Source organism: Suncus etruscus, chromosome 4 (assembly GCF_024139225.1).
Source record: "Suncus etruscus isolate mSunEtr1 chromosome 4, mSunEtr1.pri.cur, whole genome shotgun sequence".
Taxonomy (NCBI): Eukaryota; Metazoa; Chordata; class Mammalia; order Eulipotyphla; family Soricidae; genus Suncus; species Suncus etruscus.
In genome coordinates, this window is record NC_064851.1 from 38,552,465 (window position 1) to 38,572,474 (window position 20,010).

At 35.7% G+C, this 20,010-nt stretch overlaps 1 protein-coding gene across 1 annotated transcript in view; it reads right to left on the reverse strand.

Annotated features, from left to right (window-relative positions):
* Window positions 1–4,027: 4,027 nt before the first annotated feature.
* Window positions 4,028–20,010, reverse strand: part of COL24A1 (collagen type XXIV alpha 1 chain) — a 319,520-nt gene continuing 303,537 nt past the window's right edge. Inside the window, exons 51-55 of the mRNA XM_049772551.1 lie at window positions 17,070–17,135; window positions 15,565–15,733; window positions 13,090–13,199; window positions 9,947–10,162; window positions 4,028–4,467 (exon numbers count right to left, since the gene is read on the reverse strand). Coding sequence (XP_049628508.1) covers window positions 4,321–4,467; window positions 9,947–10,162; window positions 13,090–13,199; window positions 15,565–15,733; window positions 17,070–17,135 — 708 coding nt within the window. The 3' untranslated portion in view covers window positions 4,028–4,320. The remainder of the gene's footprint in view (window positions 4,468–9,946; window positions 10,163–13,089; window positions 13,200–15,564; window positions 15,734–17,069; window positions 17,136–20,010) is intronic.

A 20,010-nucleotide genomic window follows, 5' to 3' on the forward strand; every position in this document is an offset into this window, starting at 1 on the left:
AGACTGTTTTTAATTTCACTTAACAATATTTCATAACTTGCAGTGTACATGTTTGTCTTTTGCTAAATTTATTCCAAAATGTTCTACTATAAACTTTGTATATGGTTTTCTAAGAAATTGTTTGATTTTAGTTTTGAATTTTTGTTTGCTTATATATAAATATATGCTTTTTTTTTTTTTTTTTTTTTTTTTTTTTTTGGTTTTTGGTTTTTAGTTTTTGGGCCACAACCGGCGGTGCTCAGGAGTAACTCCTGGCTATGCTCAGAAATCGCTCCTGGCATGTACGGGGACCATATGGGATGCCGAGATTCAAACCAATGTTGGTCCTGGGTCAACCACTTGCAAGGCAAATGCCCTACTGCTGAGCAATCTCTCTGGCCTCCTATGCTGTTACTATTTTTTTGGTAGAAGGTGGCACACTGGAAGTGCTCAAGGATTATTCCATGTGATGCTCAGGGGACTATATGGTGCTGGGAATAACCTGGGTCAGCCATGTGCAAGGCAAGTGTCCTACTTTTTATTGTTGCTCTGACATCCCATACTTGTAGATTTTTGTATCTTGATTTTGTATCTTGTAATCATGTGAATTCATGTACCTGCATATATATATTCATGAATTTGCAATAATGTGGTTCAATTAGATTCTATTTTGTTGGGGTGTGTTGATATTTGAAATATTTTTGAGATATATTTGTCTATCTCTCTTTTGTTATAAAGTTGGTTTGATTATCAGTATTATTTCCATACACTTTCTGGGAAAGTTTACCAAATAATTAATGCCTTGCTAATTAATTATTTAATGGTACCAATCTGTCAATCTATTCACTAAGTTTATTTCAATTGCCATTTTTTTTATAACTAACACCTCCAGCTTTTATTGTTATATAATGTTTTGTGATTAGAGATATAGTACAAGATTAAGGCACATGCCACAGCCACGTATGTGGCTGACTCTGGTTTAGTCCTCTTCACCACATAGTTTTCCAAGCATATCCTTGGAGGCCCCCAAACACTACCAGATACAGCTCTGAAGTTTGTCAAGAAGTGAACATTGCTAAGTGTGCCCGGGATGCTCCAGAGCTTGCTAGGGGTAATCTGGGTAAACTCCAGCACTACAGGATTTAAGAAATTCCCAATCTTCAAGTCCTTTTCATTAACTACATATCTGGTTGGATAAGAGTTGCTTGAGTCTCCTGAGCACCAGTTAAGAGATTTATCTCTAGGGCTGGAGAGATAGCATGGAGGTAGAGCATTTGCCTTGCATACAAAAGGATGGCACCCCATATGGTCCCCCAATCCTGCCAGGAGCAATTTCTGAGCTTAGAGCCAGTAGTGACCCCTGAGCGCTGCAAGGTGTAACCCAAAAACCAAAAACCAAAAAAAAAAAAAAGATTTATCCCTGCACTCACCTAGAAAACATTTCTCATTATTTTGTCTATTAAATATGGTCCTCAAGTAAAATTTTTTTTAGAATTTCTTGGGGGTGGTTCCACATCCAGTGATGCTCAGAGTTTACTTCTGGCACTCAGGAATCTTGACTCATGGGCTTGAGAGACCATATGAGGTACTGGGGATAAAACCTGGGTTGACTGTGTGCAAGGCAAGAATCCTACCTGCTTTAATATCACTCAGACCCCAGATTTCTAAAATAACATTTCTTTGATGAACATATTCTCCTAAGATGTGATATTTTAAATATTTTACATATTTTATTTTTGAACACTGTCAACTTTAACTGTAATCCATATTTGAAAAAGGGCAGATGAAAACGTGAGAATTGGTTTGTGATGCTTTTGGCTATTTTCCATTTGTAAGATGTGGTTTACAGTGATTGTGATATAATTTGGGTTCCATTAATTGTGATTGGTTTAATCAGGAATTTATGATAGTTCTCAGTTTCTACTGTTTTTGACATCTTTTAAGAGATACTATATTTTTGGTATCACCTAGAAACAGTTAGAAGTTAGAGGAAAGAAACCACTGCTGGACTGAGGGAGGCTCAGCACCTAAAGGTACCTGCCTTGAATGTGTGAGGCCATGATTCCCAGTACTGCCCTCATTTGCTAAGCATGGTCCATGCCTGGGAATGTCTGGGACTCCATGTATACAATAATGTCTGATTTCTTGTACGTAGTCAGATATATGTAAGCAATGCAATGGAACTAGGGGACTGCCAATGACCAGACTCCTAATAAGCACCACAGCTAAAAAAATACATTCCTCAGCAGGCATGTGTATAAGTAACACAACTATCCATCCCACCTCCAGCATGGCAGCTGAGTGTGTCAGCACTAAAACTAGGTTTGGGACCATAGCAAGAAACATAGCAAGTATGTGAGTATCACAGCCAAGTGTATATGATGCCCAGTCGCTGCAACAATAGCAATCAATGTAAAGGAAGGGATGGGAAAGGGGCAGGAATCATTGTCAAATGCAATGAGACAAAGAATTTTCCTATATTTCCTTTTATGAGTATTACAGTTTCAGATAGATATTAAACTGCAAATTTTAATGTTTTTATTCTTGATTTTTGGGCCACAACTCGGCAGTGCTCAGGAATTATTCCTGGCTCTGCATTCATAAATGGCTCCTGGCAGGCTTGGGGGACTGTATGGGATGCTGGGAATCAAACCTGTGTCCATCCAGTGTGACTGTGCACAAGGCAAATGCACTTTGAATATCACTCCAGCCCACCAAACTGCAAATTTGAATCTTGTGAGTTAATTTTGGAATATAGTGTAAAGGAACAAATTTATTCTTTTGTATGCATATCCAGTTTTCCTAGGACCACTTGCTTTTTCCCATTGAGTGATTACAGAACACTTGGTGAAACCAGGAAGAACAGGGCTTATTTCTAGGCTTCAAATTCATTTTGTACAAATAAAAATAGACTCTGTGATTTGCATATAGGCAATCAATAGATACTTTCTCTAGCCATGTAAATATGTAAAGTACAGAATGGCTATGTCAGAAGACCTACCATATATAATAAAAAGTCATGGTAATAAAGAAAAATTATCACCAAAAAAAGATTTGAAACTCATTTTTATTATAGATAGGTATGTGTGGTTTGCTGTGGTTAAAGATACGTTTCTAGTGGTTGTACAGGCTTTTCTATATACCAAAAGGTATACTATGTTTCTTTTAATATTAACAGATAAGACTGATAATAAGGAAAAGGCCAAACTGGCAAAAGTCTTAAATGGCAAGACACTTTTGTTTTTCTGGATGTTTCTTTTAAAGACTGTGTTTATGACCTAACATAAAATTTAAGAACAAAAAAAAAATAGATCATTGACTAACAAACACATCATTTCTATAAAGCAGAAATATAATAAAGATTTTATAATTTAAAACAGCAGCAATTTCAAAGGACATGCTGAATTAAAACTTTACAAAATATATATACACAAAGTATCATTCCAGATGATCATGATTTTTAAAAAATAGTGTAGCACAATTGCAAATTCTAATCCTTATCTACTACTGGATGTAGCTGATCTATAATATTATTTTTACAATTTAAAAAATAAAACAAAGCTAAAGAAATCACCCTAAGTATAGGCTGCAATGTGCTGACTTTAATTCCATATCTATAGAGAATTAAACAAAACGGACTTCATATAAATAATATTTGACTTGTTATTAAGTATATGACAAGCATTAAAATTAGTACTAACAACCAAAACATATCTTGATGTAACCAGTACATATACTCTTAAAGATTGACAAACATGAAAAAAATCAAGTAACAGCCACAAGTGGTTTATGAAAGCCATAAGCACCTTGTTGTAGAAAGCACCAAGCAACACAAAAAGGCAACACATAAGAGGTAGTGTACCACAGACTAACATGTATATGCCCATTGGGGACCCGAACACAGCTTAGTACTTGGGAAAAGAAGACATTAGATTGTTGCTTGTCACTTTTAGACAGAAGCATTGCACCTTTGGTAGCATTAACCAGTATTGCTTCACAGTGCTCTGCATCTCCAGCTGTCTACAGGGTATTTTACTCTCGGATAGTCAAAAAACATAGGCTACCCTAAAGAATTCCATACTCATACATTTTCACTCTAGGGAATTCTCTAAGACAGCTCATAGTAATATAAAATTTAAAAGAATTAAATATTTTATTGATCATAGTCCTTTAAAAATGCCTTTTCTCCTTTTTTAGGAGGAAATCTTTTCTTCCTGAGATTCTTTATAATTTAGCCAATGCTTCATTCCATGCACTTCATGATAGTGTCTTTCTGTCTATACTTTTCTCTCTGCAGCAATTACCTGCCAATAACACAAATTCTGAACTAATTCATAGTCTTTAAAGAAAGCAAACAGAACTACTTTCGAAGAAGTACTTCTGTTGATTTTTGAGATGAGAAAAATTTTGTACTTCTATTACTGGAAGTTGATTGGGGTCCTGGGTGTGAAAAAGAAATCTTGCCTTATGCCAGCTGCCATCTTGAATCTGTAAAAAAAAGAACAAAACACTTTCATTGGCAATTCATTAGAAGTCATTCTCAGAAGACAATGTCCTTAGTAGACAGTGTACTTATATCTTAAAGATAAGAGATAATGAATAGAGAGTGCCCAGAGCAATGCCTGCCATAAAGTGCTCAATAAACGGTTATCAATTACTAAGAATATTGGAAATATAATCTTGTTTCCTTCTCTGTAACAACAATATATATCCTGAGATTTTGCTTTTCAGCCAAACTTTTGCTTTTGTTATCTGCCTATCATTAGCTCAGATATAAGTTAAATGCCAATATTCCTAACATGAGTAATACACATCTTTCTGTATTTCTTATTTGGGATTTATCCTTTGAATAGGCTCTTATAATTATAATTTTGTTTGCTCTTTTTTGTTTTTGAATAAAAAGGAATGATCTATCTCAAACTCTGTACTGTGGTCAAGAATTAACAAGAAACACCTTAGTCAAAAGTAAATTATAACTATACTAAATCATCTCTTAACTTTAGTTTTTCTATTATGTGGTTACTTTTTTTTTTTTTTTTTTTTTTTTTGCTTTTTGGGTCATACTCCGTGGTGCTCAAGTATCACTTCTGGCTCTATGCTCAGAAATCACTCCTGGCAGGCTCGAGGGTCCAGATGAGAGTGCTGGGATTTGAACCACCGTCCTTCTGCATGCAAGGCAAACACTCTACCTCCATGCTATCTCTCCGGCCCTGGTTACTTTATTTTTAATCTAGGTCCTTCTGATTATCTCATTACTGAATAGTATTATTTTTTTGTTTTTGTTTTTGGGTCACATCTGGCAGCGCTCAGGGGTTACTCCTGGCTCCATGATCAGAAATTGCCCCTGGCAGGCATGGGGGACCATATGGGATGCCAAGATTCGAACCACCATCCTTCTGCATGAAAGGCAAATGCCTTACCTCCATGTTATCTCTCTGGTCCACTGAATATCATTTTATGTTAAATACTTTTATGAATATGAAATATATACTGGATACCATTTTATGTTAAATTCTTTAATGAAACAAAACATATCCTAAACTGTCTTATCATTTAGTTCAAGAAGACATAAAAGAGAAACATAATTAAATTTTTTTGTGAGTTTAGATCACACCTGGCAGTGCTCAAAGCTTATTTTTTTTGGGGGGGGGGGCACACCCTTTTGATGCTCAGGGGTTACTCCTGGCTATGTGCTCGGAAATCGCCCCTGGCTTGGGGGGACCATAGGGGACGCCAGGGGATTGAACCACGGTCCTTCCTTGGCTAGCACTTGCAAGGCAGACACCTTACCTCTAGCGTCACCTTCCCAGACCCTCAAAGCTTATTCTTAGCACACTTAAGCTGTGCTCAACGTTTATTCCTGGCTCTACTTCAAATAAATCCTAGTGGGTTTAGGGGACCATATATGGTGTCAGATTTGAACCTGTGCGCTCTGTGTGCAAGGTAAGTGAGGTAAGTGTCCTATTTGTTGTACAATGCTCCAATTCCAATGATAGATTCCTTTTTTTTTTTTTTTTTTTTGGTTTTTGGGCCACACCCTGTGACGCTCAGGGGTTACTCCTGGCTATGCGCTCAGAAGTTGCTCCTGGCTTCTTGGGGGACCATATGGGACGCCGGGGGATCGAACCGCGGTCCGTCCTAGGCTAGCGCAGGCAAGACAGGCACCTTACCTCCAGTGCCACCGCCCGGCCCCTGATAGATTCCTTTTATGAAACTTTTTATTTAGGACTTTATTCACTTGCTCATTCTTAGTATTATGATAATATAATCTTTAAAACTTGAAGAAAGTGATAGATTCAAGCTATAAATTTCACTCAGGTAGGACAAATGAAAGTTATTCAATACAAATTACTAACATCAGACACTGGTGTGAGTACTGAATTTCTATGTTTAAGAAACTTAATTAATTACAACTACTTATTATATTTTTCAAGCATTATTTATTGAACACTATGCACAAGTGGTACAGTTGAGTTAGATGTAAGTTCTGTTCCCTATGTTCCCAAATACTTTCTTAAATAAATATTTGGGAAATAAAAAGATGTATATCTCAGCCATGGATTCTTATATATATATATATATATATATATATATATAGTTATTATTGAACCTATTTAGTGGGAGAAGAGGAAAAACAAAATTCCATAAACAAGGTTATATATGATCAGTGCAATATAATGTAGAGACCAGTGGCTTTCAATAGCTATTCTATGAACCACTGTTTGCAGAAATTTTCTGCAAGTATATATATAATTATAGCTATTTATATAGGCTTTAAATTTTATAATATTAGATTTATAAACAGATATGTAAATATTATTCTAAATAAGTTTTATTGTTATGCCTTAGAAATATGCTAATCATTTTTATTTTTACATTTCAACAGGTTTAAAAAGGTTTAAAATACAGATATAAACAAAGAATCTAAAATTTTTCACATCTAGTTGGGATAGTTAGGGAACATTTTATGACTTTATAATCAGAATCAGGATGTTTCTTTTTTCTTCCTTTTTTTTTTTGTTTGGTTTTTGGGCCACACCCGGTGACGCTCAGGGGTTACTCCTGACTATGTGCTCAGAAATAGCTCCTGGCTTGGGGGACCATGTGGGACACCAGGGATCGAACCGAGGTCCATCTTGGATCAGCCGTGAGCAAGGCAAATGCAGTATCGCTGCACTATCAGTCCTTCCTCTAAGGTTGTTTCTTAAAGTCTTACTAAAATCTTCATATTATAAATGAAGAGAAGGGCATTAGAGAGAGAGAGAGAGAGAGAGGGCATTATATATAGAGAGAAAGAGGGAGGAGAGAGAAAATGATGTGAAATTAAAAAATACAATAATAATAAACAGTTGGACAATAAACAGTTGGAAAAGCAAGAGTAGTTGTAAAAATTATTCTATCATGCTGTTAAAGTCCAAAGATTTAAACTTGGAATGAATATCAATATACATTCAAGTCCACTACTCTCCTCACAAATAAAACAATAATAATAAAAACCTAACTCACATCACTGGGAGGATAAAATGATACTAATAGGCACTAGTAGTTTAATGTGACAGACTTTGGAATGTATATATGTGGAGTTGATTTCTCATTCCACTAGTTAGCTCCATTACCTTGAGCAAGTTACTTAACTTCATGCCTTAATTTTCTTATCTTTCTTACCTTTTATAAAATGAGATTAATAGTAACATCAAAAAGTTCTTATAATAAAATAATATACGATGACTTCCATATAATGAAAATTCAATAACTACTCAAAGGATTTGTGGCAAAGAAGATAATGACTGTTGGAGGTGATGTGACTATGTCAGTTAGGCCATTATTTAGGGTAGAAAAATCACTGGAACTCCAAACTAGAATGGCAGATTTGGCCTTAATGCTTAAAGCACTGAAATAAAAAGCTGATAGTGTGGACTATGTTCTAGTGAGAGTAGCGAGTCACTGAAAGCTTCTGTACACACAGTTGTAAAAGTCAAATAAATTACAGAGAAACAACAGAGCTTTATGCTTTTGTTTAGCTTCCTATTTTTCAAATATTCAAGCATAATTTTTCTGAAAATAATGTATTTTGAAAATGTGGAAATAGTAAGAGATGCTAATGCATAGCCACATAGCTTATATGAGCAGAAAACCAAACTACTTAATGAAGTATATAAAATATCAGGGCCAGCGAGGTGGCACTAGAGGTAAGGTGTCTGCCTTGCAAGTCCTAGCCAAGGAAGGATCACGGTTCGATCCCCCGGTGTCCCATATGGTCCCCCCAAGCCAGGGGCAATTTCTGAGTGCTGAGCCAGGAGTAACCCCTGAGTATTAAATGGGTGTGGCCCAAAAAACCAAAAAATAAATAAATAAAATAGCTCTATTATTTATAGCAGGATCTTCTATAAAGAAGACAATCTTCTGTAAAGTAATAGTAAATATTTTAATTCTTTTGGATCATACAATCCCTATTACACATAGTAAACTCTGCCATTGAAGTTTAACAATAGCTAGGAACAAAAAGTAAACAAGTGAGTATATTGTGTTCCAATAAAAATTATTTGTAAAAACACTGTGGTTTCAATTTGGATTGTAAATGATAGTTTGTTGATGCCTAATCTAAAATAAAATTTGAATGAATAAGTTTTATAACATTTTAATAGGAAAATGGGCTATGATTGAAAGATTAATGTTAGGGCTAGGAAAATTCAATATTGACAATAGGTTTAGAGAATGACAAAATAAAACTGTTTTCTCTGTAACCTGTTTCCATAAATTAATAAGATATATAATCATAGTAGTAAAAATACATTAAAGGCATTTTTCTATATGCCTAGTCTATCTACCCAATATTTTTTTCCATTCATTTCTTTAACTCTAGCCACGTGACATAGTTATATAATTTGGGGAATAAAAAACTAAACGTGTATATCAATATATTTTACACATACAAGCTTATGAATGATTAATTGGCATAATAAAAACTGATGGGTTATGATCTAAGTAAATCATTCATTTAAAATATGGAGTTATTAGGGCCCAAGAGATTGCATGGAGCTAATGCATTTGCCTTGCATGCAGATGGTCGGTGGTTCGAATCCTGGTATCCCATATGGTCCCCCGAGCCTGCCAGGAGCAATTTCTGAGCATAGGGCCAGGAGTAACCCGTGAGCATTGCGGGTGTGACCCAAAAACAAAAACAAAAACAAAAAAGAAAGGAAAAAAGTAGTTATTTAGGGGCCAGAGTGGTTGCACAAAGTGGTAAGGTATCTGCCTTGCCGGCGCTAGCTTAGTACTGACTGCTGTTCAAACCGCCGTTGTCCCAGATGGTCTCCCAAGCCAGGAGTGATTTCTGAGTGCAAAGCCAGGAGTAAACCCTGAGTGTCACCGGGTGTGGCCCCCCCCCAAAAAAAAAACAAATAGAGAAACAAACAAAAAAAAATGTAGTTATTTAGTGGCCAGAGCCATAGTGCAGCTATAGGGTGTTTGCCTTGCACACGGACCCCAGGACCGAACACGGTTAGATCACCTACTTTCCATATGGTCCCCCAAGCCAGGAATGATTTCTGAGCGCATAGCCAGAGTAACCCCATAACCCATAGCCAGGAGCATCACTGGGTGTGCCCCCCCCCCAAGAAAGTAAAAGAGGGCCTGGAGATATAACACAGCGGTGTTTGCCTTGCAAGCAGCCGATCCAGGACCTAAGGTGGTTGGTTCTAATCCTGGTGTCCCTTATGGTCCCCTGTGCCTGCCAGGAGCTATTTCTGAGCAGACAACCAGGAGTAACCCCTGAGCACCAATGAGTGTGGCCCAAAAACCAAAAAAAGAAAGTAAAAAAATATGTAGTTATTTCAAATAAATTACATTAAAACTCTTTCATATTTGGTATATTTTACTAAAAGTTACTCTAATTATTTAAATGTTTAGCTTTCTCAGTTGACTATACTGAATAATTGTTAATGTGCAGTCACCTGAATAAGCTTACCTTGCAGTCATCTGAAAGAGTTTTTAGTTCAGGTAGAGTGTTTTCTTCAAAAATATGGCCATTCCATCCCTTGAAACCAACAGACAATCCTGGGACCCTTGTCCGAGCATTAGTCCACACTGGAGTGTTCAAACAATGAATGGTGATGATATGAGTTGCTTCAGAGCTCAGTAAATGAAGGAAGTTCATCTGGACTTTACCAACTCCAAACTCCAACTAAGGTCACATACACAAAATGCAGATTTTAAGATGTGGCAAGTGAGGAACTTATAGTTTGAGAATTTGGAGTAAAGTTCTTAATAGGGAGCCTTGATAAAAATGCTTTTCTTGGCATCTAAGTGCCAGTCAGTGATATGATGGTAAAAGCTAGCCATAGGTCTCAGGAGGGCACTGGGGAAGAAATCCCTAGCTTTAGCAGTTTCTAATTTCCATCACAGTTGAGTTCACAGATGTTCAATGATCATCTTGGAAAAACTTTGTTTACAATAGACTTTCTTCAGTCAGCATAAATTGGATTTAACATATTATGAGGTTACTTAAGACATATAAAAACAAAGGATAATTTTAATAAAGTGATATAAAACGTCAATAATTAACTTTAAGCTAGTTATACATTTAAAATATGGAAATAAAAATACCAACTGTTTTTATTTGAAGTATGTTTTACTTTATAAGTATAGGTTACAAGTTATAATAACTAAGAAAAGTAAACAGGAAGGAAAAATCAGAATGAAGTAGAATTTCTATAGGTATAGAAATTATTTTTCTTCTTTATTTTTTTATATTTACTCCTTCTCAACTCTAATTCTCTCTTTTTTTGGGGGGGGGTCACACCGTTTGACGCTCAGGGGTTACTCCTGGCTATGCACTCAGAAATCGCTCCTGGCTTGGGGGGACCATATGGGACGCCAGGGGATCGTCCATCCTATGCTAGTGCTTGCAAGGCAGACACCTTAGCTCTAGCGCCACCTCTCTGGCCCCTCTAATTCCCTCTTATCCTCTTCCCTATCCCTCTTCCTACTCCTACATTTTAGTATTATACAACCATTTGTATCAGTCATGATACAAATAAATAGAAATAGTTCTTACTGAGGAACTTGTTCTAAACTGTAAACATAAAATTAGAAAAAATGCCAGTTATGAGGTAAAAGACGAGGAAAACAAAATTACAACAACAACAACAACAAATAATAATAATAATAATAATATACAAAACCACAATAAAAAGAGGAAAGGCAAAATAAGGGTATAAGGATTTAAAAAAAATAAGGAACATGACATCTGAATAGACTAGATGCCTTCAATTAATATATTAAAAATACAAACTAGCAAAATATATGCCTTTTTTTCTATCTTTGTGGAAGAGGGTTCGACCACATCATCAGTACTCAGGGTCACTCGTGGAGATGCTCAGGTAGTCATCAGAAGTGCCAGTGATCTAACCACAGTTGACTGCAAGCAAGGCAAGCACTTTAACTCCTATACTATCTCGCTGGCACAACAAAGTACTTATCTTTTCTAAACCTTAAGTTGATTAATAACACTGACTTGACATGGTGTTCATGACAATTTGAGATGCCAAGTATTAGTTACCTGATGGCTGTTAATATTATTATTCAGACTAGTAAAGGTGTGGAGACTAGAACCAAGGTTACTGATTCCAAATTTACTGTTTGTTCCTTAATTTGCCCAGACTTCCTAAGTCTGAATTTATGGATAAGAGAGAATTTGATTGATTAAGGAAGAATGGGAGTGCTGTATCCTACATGCACATATTCTTTGCAGATCCTCCTAAATCCACAGTCCTTTCTTTACCGTAATCTAAAAAAAAGTCAAGTGCAAAATCCAGGGGAATGCGACTATTTTAAAACACCATCATTTTAAATAATTTTAATTTTAATTCTACTCTATATTAGACACAACATATTTAATAGAAGTTGGAGAATTCTTTCCTCCTCTGTTTTGTGGGTAATAAAGGTGAATGCCTACTGAGATTTGAAATACTTTAATAAATGAAGAGAGGTGAATATTAGGATAAAAAGGAAATCTAACTATAAGTCTTTAAAGAAACAAAGATTGAAACTTTTAGCTGCTGCCTTTTAATGATAACAGAACACAAATAGCACCTGAATAAGGTTATTTATGGCATAGGTATATTATTGCTAAGAGTAGGCTGATTTAACCTGTGTATGAGCGTGTGTGTGCGCTTGTGTAAATACATGTGGTGGGGAGGGGAAAGGAATGGAGGAAGGTAGTATATATTGAGGTCAAAATGAGCATTAGATTTTTTTTATAAATATTGATGATAATGTCAATATTAAACTAAAATTTATTCTAAATAGTTTCTAGCATTAAGTTGAAATAAATTTTAATTCATACTTAGTAGATTTACATTGTGTCAAATCACTAAAAAATAGCAAGCTTTCTCTGACAAAATTCTCTTATTGTTTATGATGCCATTGTCAGTAAGACGCTAGGTAACTGATGAAAAACATTGCAATTGTTTGGAGGTTTTCTACCATATAGTTATGTAAAATCATATATTCCACATTTTAGGAGAAATTTAAAAAGCATAGTAATTACGGAAAGTAATGCAAAAGTAAGCAAACCATAAAAGTACACAATGGACAAGGATAAATGAATGATAAACTACAGACCTAGGACGAGTCTAGGTTCAATCCCCAGGACCACACACACACACACGCTCACACACACACACATGCACACACACATACACACACACACACACACACACACACACACACACACACACACGAAAAGCACACATGCAAAATCTTAGTATTTATTAGGGTGTTTTTTTGTTTGTTTTTGAGCCACACCTGGCAGTGCTCAGGGTTACTCCTTTCTCTGTGCTTAGGAATCATTCCTGGTGGAGCAAAGGGATACTGCACCCAGTATAGAACCCAGTTTGGCAAATGCCCTACCTGTTGTACTATTGCTCCAACCCCTAGAATTATTTTTAAAAAGCAAACAAAAACCTTACCCCCTTTTTTTGGTTATATGGCAGAGGGTGATAAGGTGCTTTTATTAGTAAAATTTATATTTAAAGTAACAGAACAAAAAAAAAGTTCACTCATCATGGAGAAATAATGACTGTAAATAGTCTAAAATTCAAGGCATACCTTTGCCACAGAAACAGGAGATAAGCATGTCTGGCCACCAGCACTAAAATTGCAGAAAACTTCAATAGCATCTGAGGGGCATCCAAGATTTGGATCAATCCAATACTTTCCTATAAATTTATTAGAAAATATAAGATATAATAAAAGCCTTGTTTATATGTAGTCAGTCATAATTCAACTTATCAATTTGTTATATGTCTTATTGGTTAAAAAAGTTAGTAATATAAAGATATTTACATTTAGTGAACAAATACAAGCTGCAAGCATTATGTAATAATTATTTTTTGGTACTGGAGAGAGTACCGCAGGTAGGGTACTTGTCTTGCATGCTGCTGATCTTGGTTCAATTCTGCATACAGTAAGCTTCCCAGAGTCCACCAGCAGTGAACTCTGAACACAGAGCACCACTGGGTGTGGTACAAGTCCCTCCCAAACCTCAAAAAAAAAAAAAGATAAACAAAGAAAATACTATATTTTTATGGACTGCTAATTTAAGAAATTTTCATACTTTTAATAAGAAATTAAAATGGGGCTGGGTTTATTGCTTCAGTAGATAAAATGGAGTTAGCAAATGAATTGACACAGTTATATAGTAAGAAAAGTTATGTACATTATGTACATTGCCATTATGTACAATTAAATGATAATCACTTTTGCTCTTCTTCATATTTTTAAGTGGGAAAACTTAAATCCTTACAATCAACTCTAAATCTGCTAAGTTTTTCTCCTTTGAGTGTTCAGGAGAACAATTGGGGACCAAAGTTATATTTAGAAAATAATCAGACTGAAAAGTATTGAAGTATCATCGTAGTTTTGGAATATTAGACTCAAAATAAAGAAATATCTTATGCCAATTAAAATGTGCAGAATTGCTTTTTTAATAAAGTTTTTTTTTTTTTTTTTTTTTTTTTGGTTTTTGGGCCACACCCGGTGACACTCAGGGGTTACTCCTGGCTATGCGCTCAGAAGTCGCTCCTGGCTTGGGGGACCATATGGGACGCTGGGGGATCGAACCGCGGTCCGTCCTAGGCTAGCGCAGGTAAGGCAGGCACCTTACCTTTAGCGCCACCGCCCGGCCCCCCATAATAAAGTTTTTATTTTAAATAAAGTTGCCCGTTTTCTTGCATTAAAAGGTCTAGACAGGTGCCAGAGAGTTAGTACAACAGATTAAAGTGCTTGCCTATATGTGGCTGACTCAGGTTCAATCCCTGGCATCTCATATGGTATGCCAATCATGACCAGAAATGATTCCTGAACACAAAACCTGGGATAACCTCTAAGTACTGCCTGGCATGGCAGGAAAAAACCCCAACAAAATAAAAAACAAAACAAAACAAAAAAAAAAATAGGGTCCAGAGAGATAGCATGGAGGTAATGCATTTGCCTTGCATGCAGGAGGACGGTGGTTTGAATCCCCCGAGCCTTCCAGGAGCAATTTCTGAGCATAGAGCCAGGAATAAGCTCTGAGCACTGCCGGGTGTGACCCAAAAACCAAAACCAAAAACCAAAAACAAACAAACAGAAAAAAAAGGTAAGATAATCGAATAGTAGTCAATGTCATTTTCTACAATAAATATAAATCTCAGTCCATTCCACTTTTATTCATAGCCAAGTCCTCTCACTCATCCTAAGTTTCCTGTGGTCTATCATTTACAGACTTTCAAAACACATCCTTGACTAGTTTTCCTTTTATTATTCTACTAATGCTTCAAAATGAATATTTGACAAGTTGGCTACTCCAAGAGGAGACATATTCTCTAATGTAGTGTTTTTCAAACTCTTTTGGCATCAGAGCCATCTGTTCAGCTATGCTTAACCCTGGAGCTGCTGATTCAAATTTGAGGCAGGGTTGGGAATTTAGTTTTTTTTTTTTAGCAAAATCTAATTCTGGTCCAGGGTCTACATTTAAAGAATTACTATTTTATGGCATAAAGTAGAAAGGAGAAAAATATACATAAAATATTCTCTTTAGCCTCCTTTTCTCTCATTTTCTGAGATTCTGAACATCAGATAGTTCGTAGAAATTATAGATGAATTTTTTCACAACAGTTAATCTTTTTAAAATGTATTTTTTTAAAGGATCTAGAGATGGAACAGCTAGATTGGTGACTGATTGGTGGTTTGATTCCTGGAATCCCATATAGTCCTCTATGTCTGCCAAGAGTAATTCCTAAGTGTCCTGGGCGTGACTCAAAACAAACAAACAAAGAGAGTACGTTAAAGCTCTACCATCAAAGTATGAATAAAATTTAATCTTGTTCATTGGACTTGCATCTATTTTGGGTATCTGCACCCTCTGTGGTGACCTCAGATTCTTCTTTAATAGCATTTTGTTCTTGATGACATTAAATTGACTTCAGCAAGGGTTTTATAAAGATTATTAAGATTTAAAACACATACAAAGTGAATTTCAAACACTTGGAAACAATAAATGGAACTTTACATATCAGAATTTGAGAAAACAAAAAAACTTACCATCTGATACTTTGCGTTTACAGTTAAGCAAATCTTTGCAGATTCGTACTGGGTTATCTCGTGTGCCAAGAGGATTTTTGATGCTTTGCAGTAAACTGCTAAGGTGGTCAGGGTTTTTGAATATCTCTGCACTGTGGTCAATTAAAGTTACTTCGGCATTTTGGTAGCTCTACCAAGACATAATTAGAATCATATTAGCAAAGGAAAAAACACAACAAAAAAGCATTGAGAAGCATTATTAACATGTAATTCTAATGACTAATGAGGACAATGGTAGAAAAATATTTCTATTTTGTACAATGATTTGGGGAGAAGGATATAGAGGGGTTTGTTCCTAAATTGAGGGATTAAACTGCGCTGACAAATAATAATTTTAAGACTAATAAAATTAACAATATTTTTTACTGCATATGCTTTAAAATTACATATTTAATAATTAGGGTTTACGTAAGAATAATTAGTAGTGATGACAGAGGCCATGTTAAGAAATTGTTTCTATATGGTTCCCTGAGCTAGGAGCAGTTTCTGATGCATAGCCAGGAAAAACCCTGAGCATCACTGGGTGAGGCCCAAAAAACAAAAACAAAAACAAAAACAAAAACAAGAAACTGTTTCTAACTAAATTCAAATAGCTAGTTTTAACTATTTTCTTGAGTACAAATTCCTTATTTATTTATTTTAAATTTTACTTTATTATATTAAAACCGTTGTGATTTAAAAGTCCTTCATAATTGGGTTTCAGATACAGTGAATCAGGGTCAATCTCACCACCAGTGTTCTCCCTCCACCAATGTTCCCTAAGTGCATCCCATATGACCATGCCCTGCTCCCCAGCGTGCCAGTATCACAGGCCTATTTTAAGTTTAGATTGTTAAAATTTGGGTCTCTTAAATCCATTGTTGTTGCCTTTGGCTTAAATATTTAGTTCTGTCCTTTTTTAACACCACCAATGCACCTGACACCACTTAGCTCCTGGCCCCATCCTTTCATATTTGTCTTTTCTCCTCCTCCACTCAGTTTCTTTCCTTCTCCTTGGTATACTTTGGGCCAAGGGTATTTGAGACAACTCCCATTTGGACCATTGACAATTTCCTTTATTTAGGAACTTTAGCAATAACTTCTTGTTTTGCCTAAAAACATCCTATGCATAATTTTTATTTAAATTTCTTCCTTTGTAATTAAGAATTGTTTCATTATTTTAAATCTGTTTCAAATACAGTCTTTGAAATAAAGCTACATTGCAGGCTATACATTTTTTTCTTGGTTTAATTTGCCAAATTAGGGCCGGAGTGGTAGCACTGTGGTAGGGCATTTGTCTTGCATGTGGCTAACCTGGATGGAAGCGGGTTCAATTCCCAGCATCCCATATGGTCCTCCGAGCTAGAAGTGATTTCTGAGCACAGATACAGGAGTAAACCCTGAGCACTGCTGGTATAGCCCATAAACCAAACCAAACCAAACCAAACAAAAAACCCATAATTTGCCAATGTAAAGATTGATATTACCTCCATCTGTAGGAGAGTCTGTGATTCAATTAAGGCTTGAATAGCAGCATTGATATCCACTTGTTTCTATTAAACAAAACCACTTGAAATCAGTAATAAGAACAAAAATAAAATAAAAGCTGTTAAATTTGAAATGACTTTTAAAGTAGCAGGACTTATTGATCTGCTGGGGAATTGTGACTTACAGTTAGAGAGATCTTGCAAGAATTGACTTACTATCTAAAAGGTATATATCAGGTAGTAGCCAAACCTCATCCAAACCTTCATGCAAATCTCAAAAGTATCCTTAATTAAATCAGGAAAAAGAAAAACTATATGTCTTTGCTGCTTGAAAACACAAAAAATTACTCAAATGGAAGTATAATGAAAAATAACCCCTATGTTAATAAATTATAAAACAAAGAATAAATAAATATAGTCATTTTAATAGTCACATTAAATTGGAAGGAAAATAGAATAAAATTCTACTGTCCTGAGGTAGTTACCACACTAGTTTAATCTGATACATTTGTGGTCTTAAAAAAATGATTTAAGTTGGAAATGTATCATTAGTTCCAAAAGAAATATTACTGCATAATTTCAATCTTCTGCATTTAATAAAACATATTTTTGGGGCTGGAGAGATAGCATGAAGGTAAGGCATTTCCCTTTCATGCAGGAGGTCATCGGTTCAAATCCCGGCGTCCCATATGGTCCCCCGTGCCTGCCAGGAGCAATTTCTGAGCAATTTCTGAGCCTGGAGCCAGGAATAACCCCTGCCAGGTGTGACCCCCCCAAAAAAAAAACGCAAAAAAAATAAGTAAAACATATTTTTAGAGAAAGACTCCACAAAATCCTTAGCAAAAGTAAATTTTGAATTTTTCAAAACTTAGAACTTAGAAGCATCAATTGGCAGAAAGGATTTGTGTAAGCAAATGAAGCATTATAATTTTCTTCCGAGTGTGTATACTGCTTAGATCCTTTCTACTTGGAGACTCATACTACAGAAACTATTTTAAATAGATCTTAATAAATCAAGGTTGGTAGTTTGAATCATTATGGGACAATCTGTAAAATGCACTTTTCTTTGCATCAATATGTAGTTGGAAATAATGGAAAATGAAGAACCCATTCTGCATATATTTATGCATAGCCAGTTACTGATATATATGTATAAATATACATATAATAGTAAGCAAAAATGGATGGTGTTAAAATTCATAGGCCGAAAATATAATAAACAAATAATTTATAAATATAGTTACAAATGTTATCATATCTTACTGAAGAAAATATTAACTTTGGAATTGAAAATATAGTATGGTGGGTATGGCACTTGTCTTGCATGAAGATGACTCAGCATCCCATGAGGTTCCCCAAGCATCTCCAGGAATGATTTCTGAGTACAGAGCCCTGAGTAACCACTGAGCACTGGTGGGTGTGCTCAAGAACAAAAACAAAAAGAAAATATGACCCATGAGAAGCCAAGAAGTCTGCAACCTAAAGGGTAAAAGCAGTTTGAAAGGATAGACAAGGAATGATTCCTGAGGCTGAAATCTTGGGGTCTTTTTGGTGTCTTCTTTTTAAAAAAATTATTTTATTAAAACCATTGTTATCTACAAAGTACTTTAGAGTTGAATTTCAGACATACAATGAGTGAGGGCCATTCCCATCATCAGTGTTGACCTCCCTCCGAATAAACCTATAGTGCATCCAATACTACCACACTTTGCCCTTTGGCCTGCCAGTATAATAGGCCCATTTAAGTGTAGATTGTTAAAGTTTAGGTCCCCTGATTATATTGTCATTGACTTTGGCTTGGATATATAGTTCTGTCCTTTTTTTTCCACCAATACATCCAAGTCCACTTGGCCCATGACCTTCAGCCTTTCTTTTTTTCTTTCTTCTTAGTTTTATAGAAAAATGAAGAAGTGTGTGGTAAAACAAAGAAATTTATGTCCCAAGGTTCTATGAAAAAGTCAGGAGCCCGTATTTAAAAATAAGAAAACAAGAGAAAAAGTTTAAAAAAAAGTATTGTGGGGAAGGTTTTATTTTCTCCATAGGTGCAGCAAAAGTTGGGGAAAATAGAAAGAAAAAAACCTTTGGCCTAAAAACAGGGAGATCCTACGTTGAAGCATCCTGCCATAAGACCAACTAGAGGTCCCAGGCATACTAGATTGTCTAATCCCAAAGTCTTTCTTCATAGTCCCAGTTAAAAGTTCTTAATTATGGTTGTTACAACCAGGTTTCTGTAATTAGAGATCCTAGCTTTGCACAGATCCTATGTCAAAGTCAGGGTGTCAGGGAGTATCTTCTGGTTTCATCTCACTGATAGGTGGCAATTCAGGGAACTCTGCTTTGAAAGCAAGTTGTTATTGTTTCCAAGTCATCAGGATGTCATATGAGCCCATTCTGGAGCAAGTCAGTTCCAGGGCAGCATTAGGGCCTTCCCCCGTAGAAGTCTGATTCCTGGTGTTGTTGCAGAAAACCAGGCTAATTCCATAGATATGATCTCAGGTTCAGGGATAAATGGCCATTGTCTGATTGTATTTGTGGGATTAATATGATCCCCTCCCACTCAGTATATGCCTTGATACTCATTGGTTGTAAACATCTTTGAATGCAGCACCTTGGATTGGTGTTTATAACACCTAATCCTACCTCCAAGTGTTGTCTCATCCTGCAGAATACTCAGATTTTCAAGGAAATGATCTCTTGCATTTATGGACTTTACACAAAACTGGCTGCTTCTTAGGGGCTGAAGGCTTGTTGGAATTCCAGAATCTGTTTCTTCCTACGTGTGTGTGTGTGTGTGTGTGTGTGTAAATTATTTTCTAGATCAATATTTGCTTCTAGATCCATGTTTCTCCAATATTTTGACTTTAAAACCTGAGAATTAATTCAATAGTCTGATGCCTAAGCCAAGTCACTATGACAAATGTTCAGTAAACCTATTAATAGA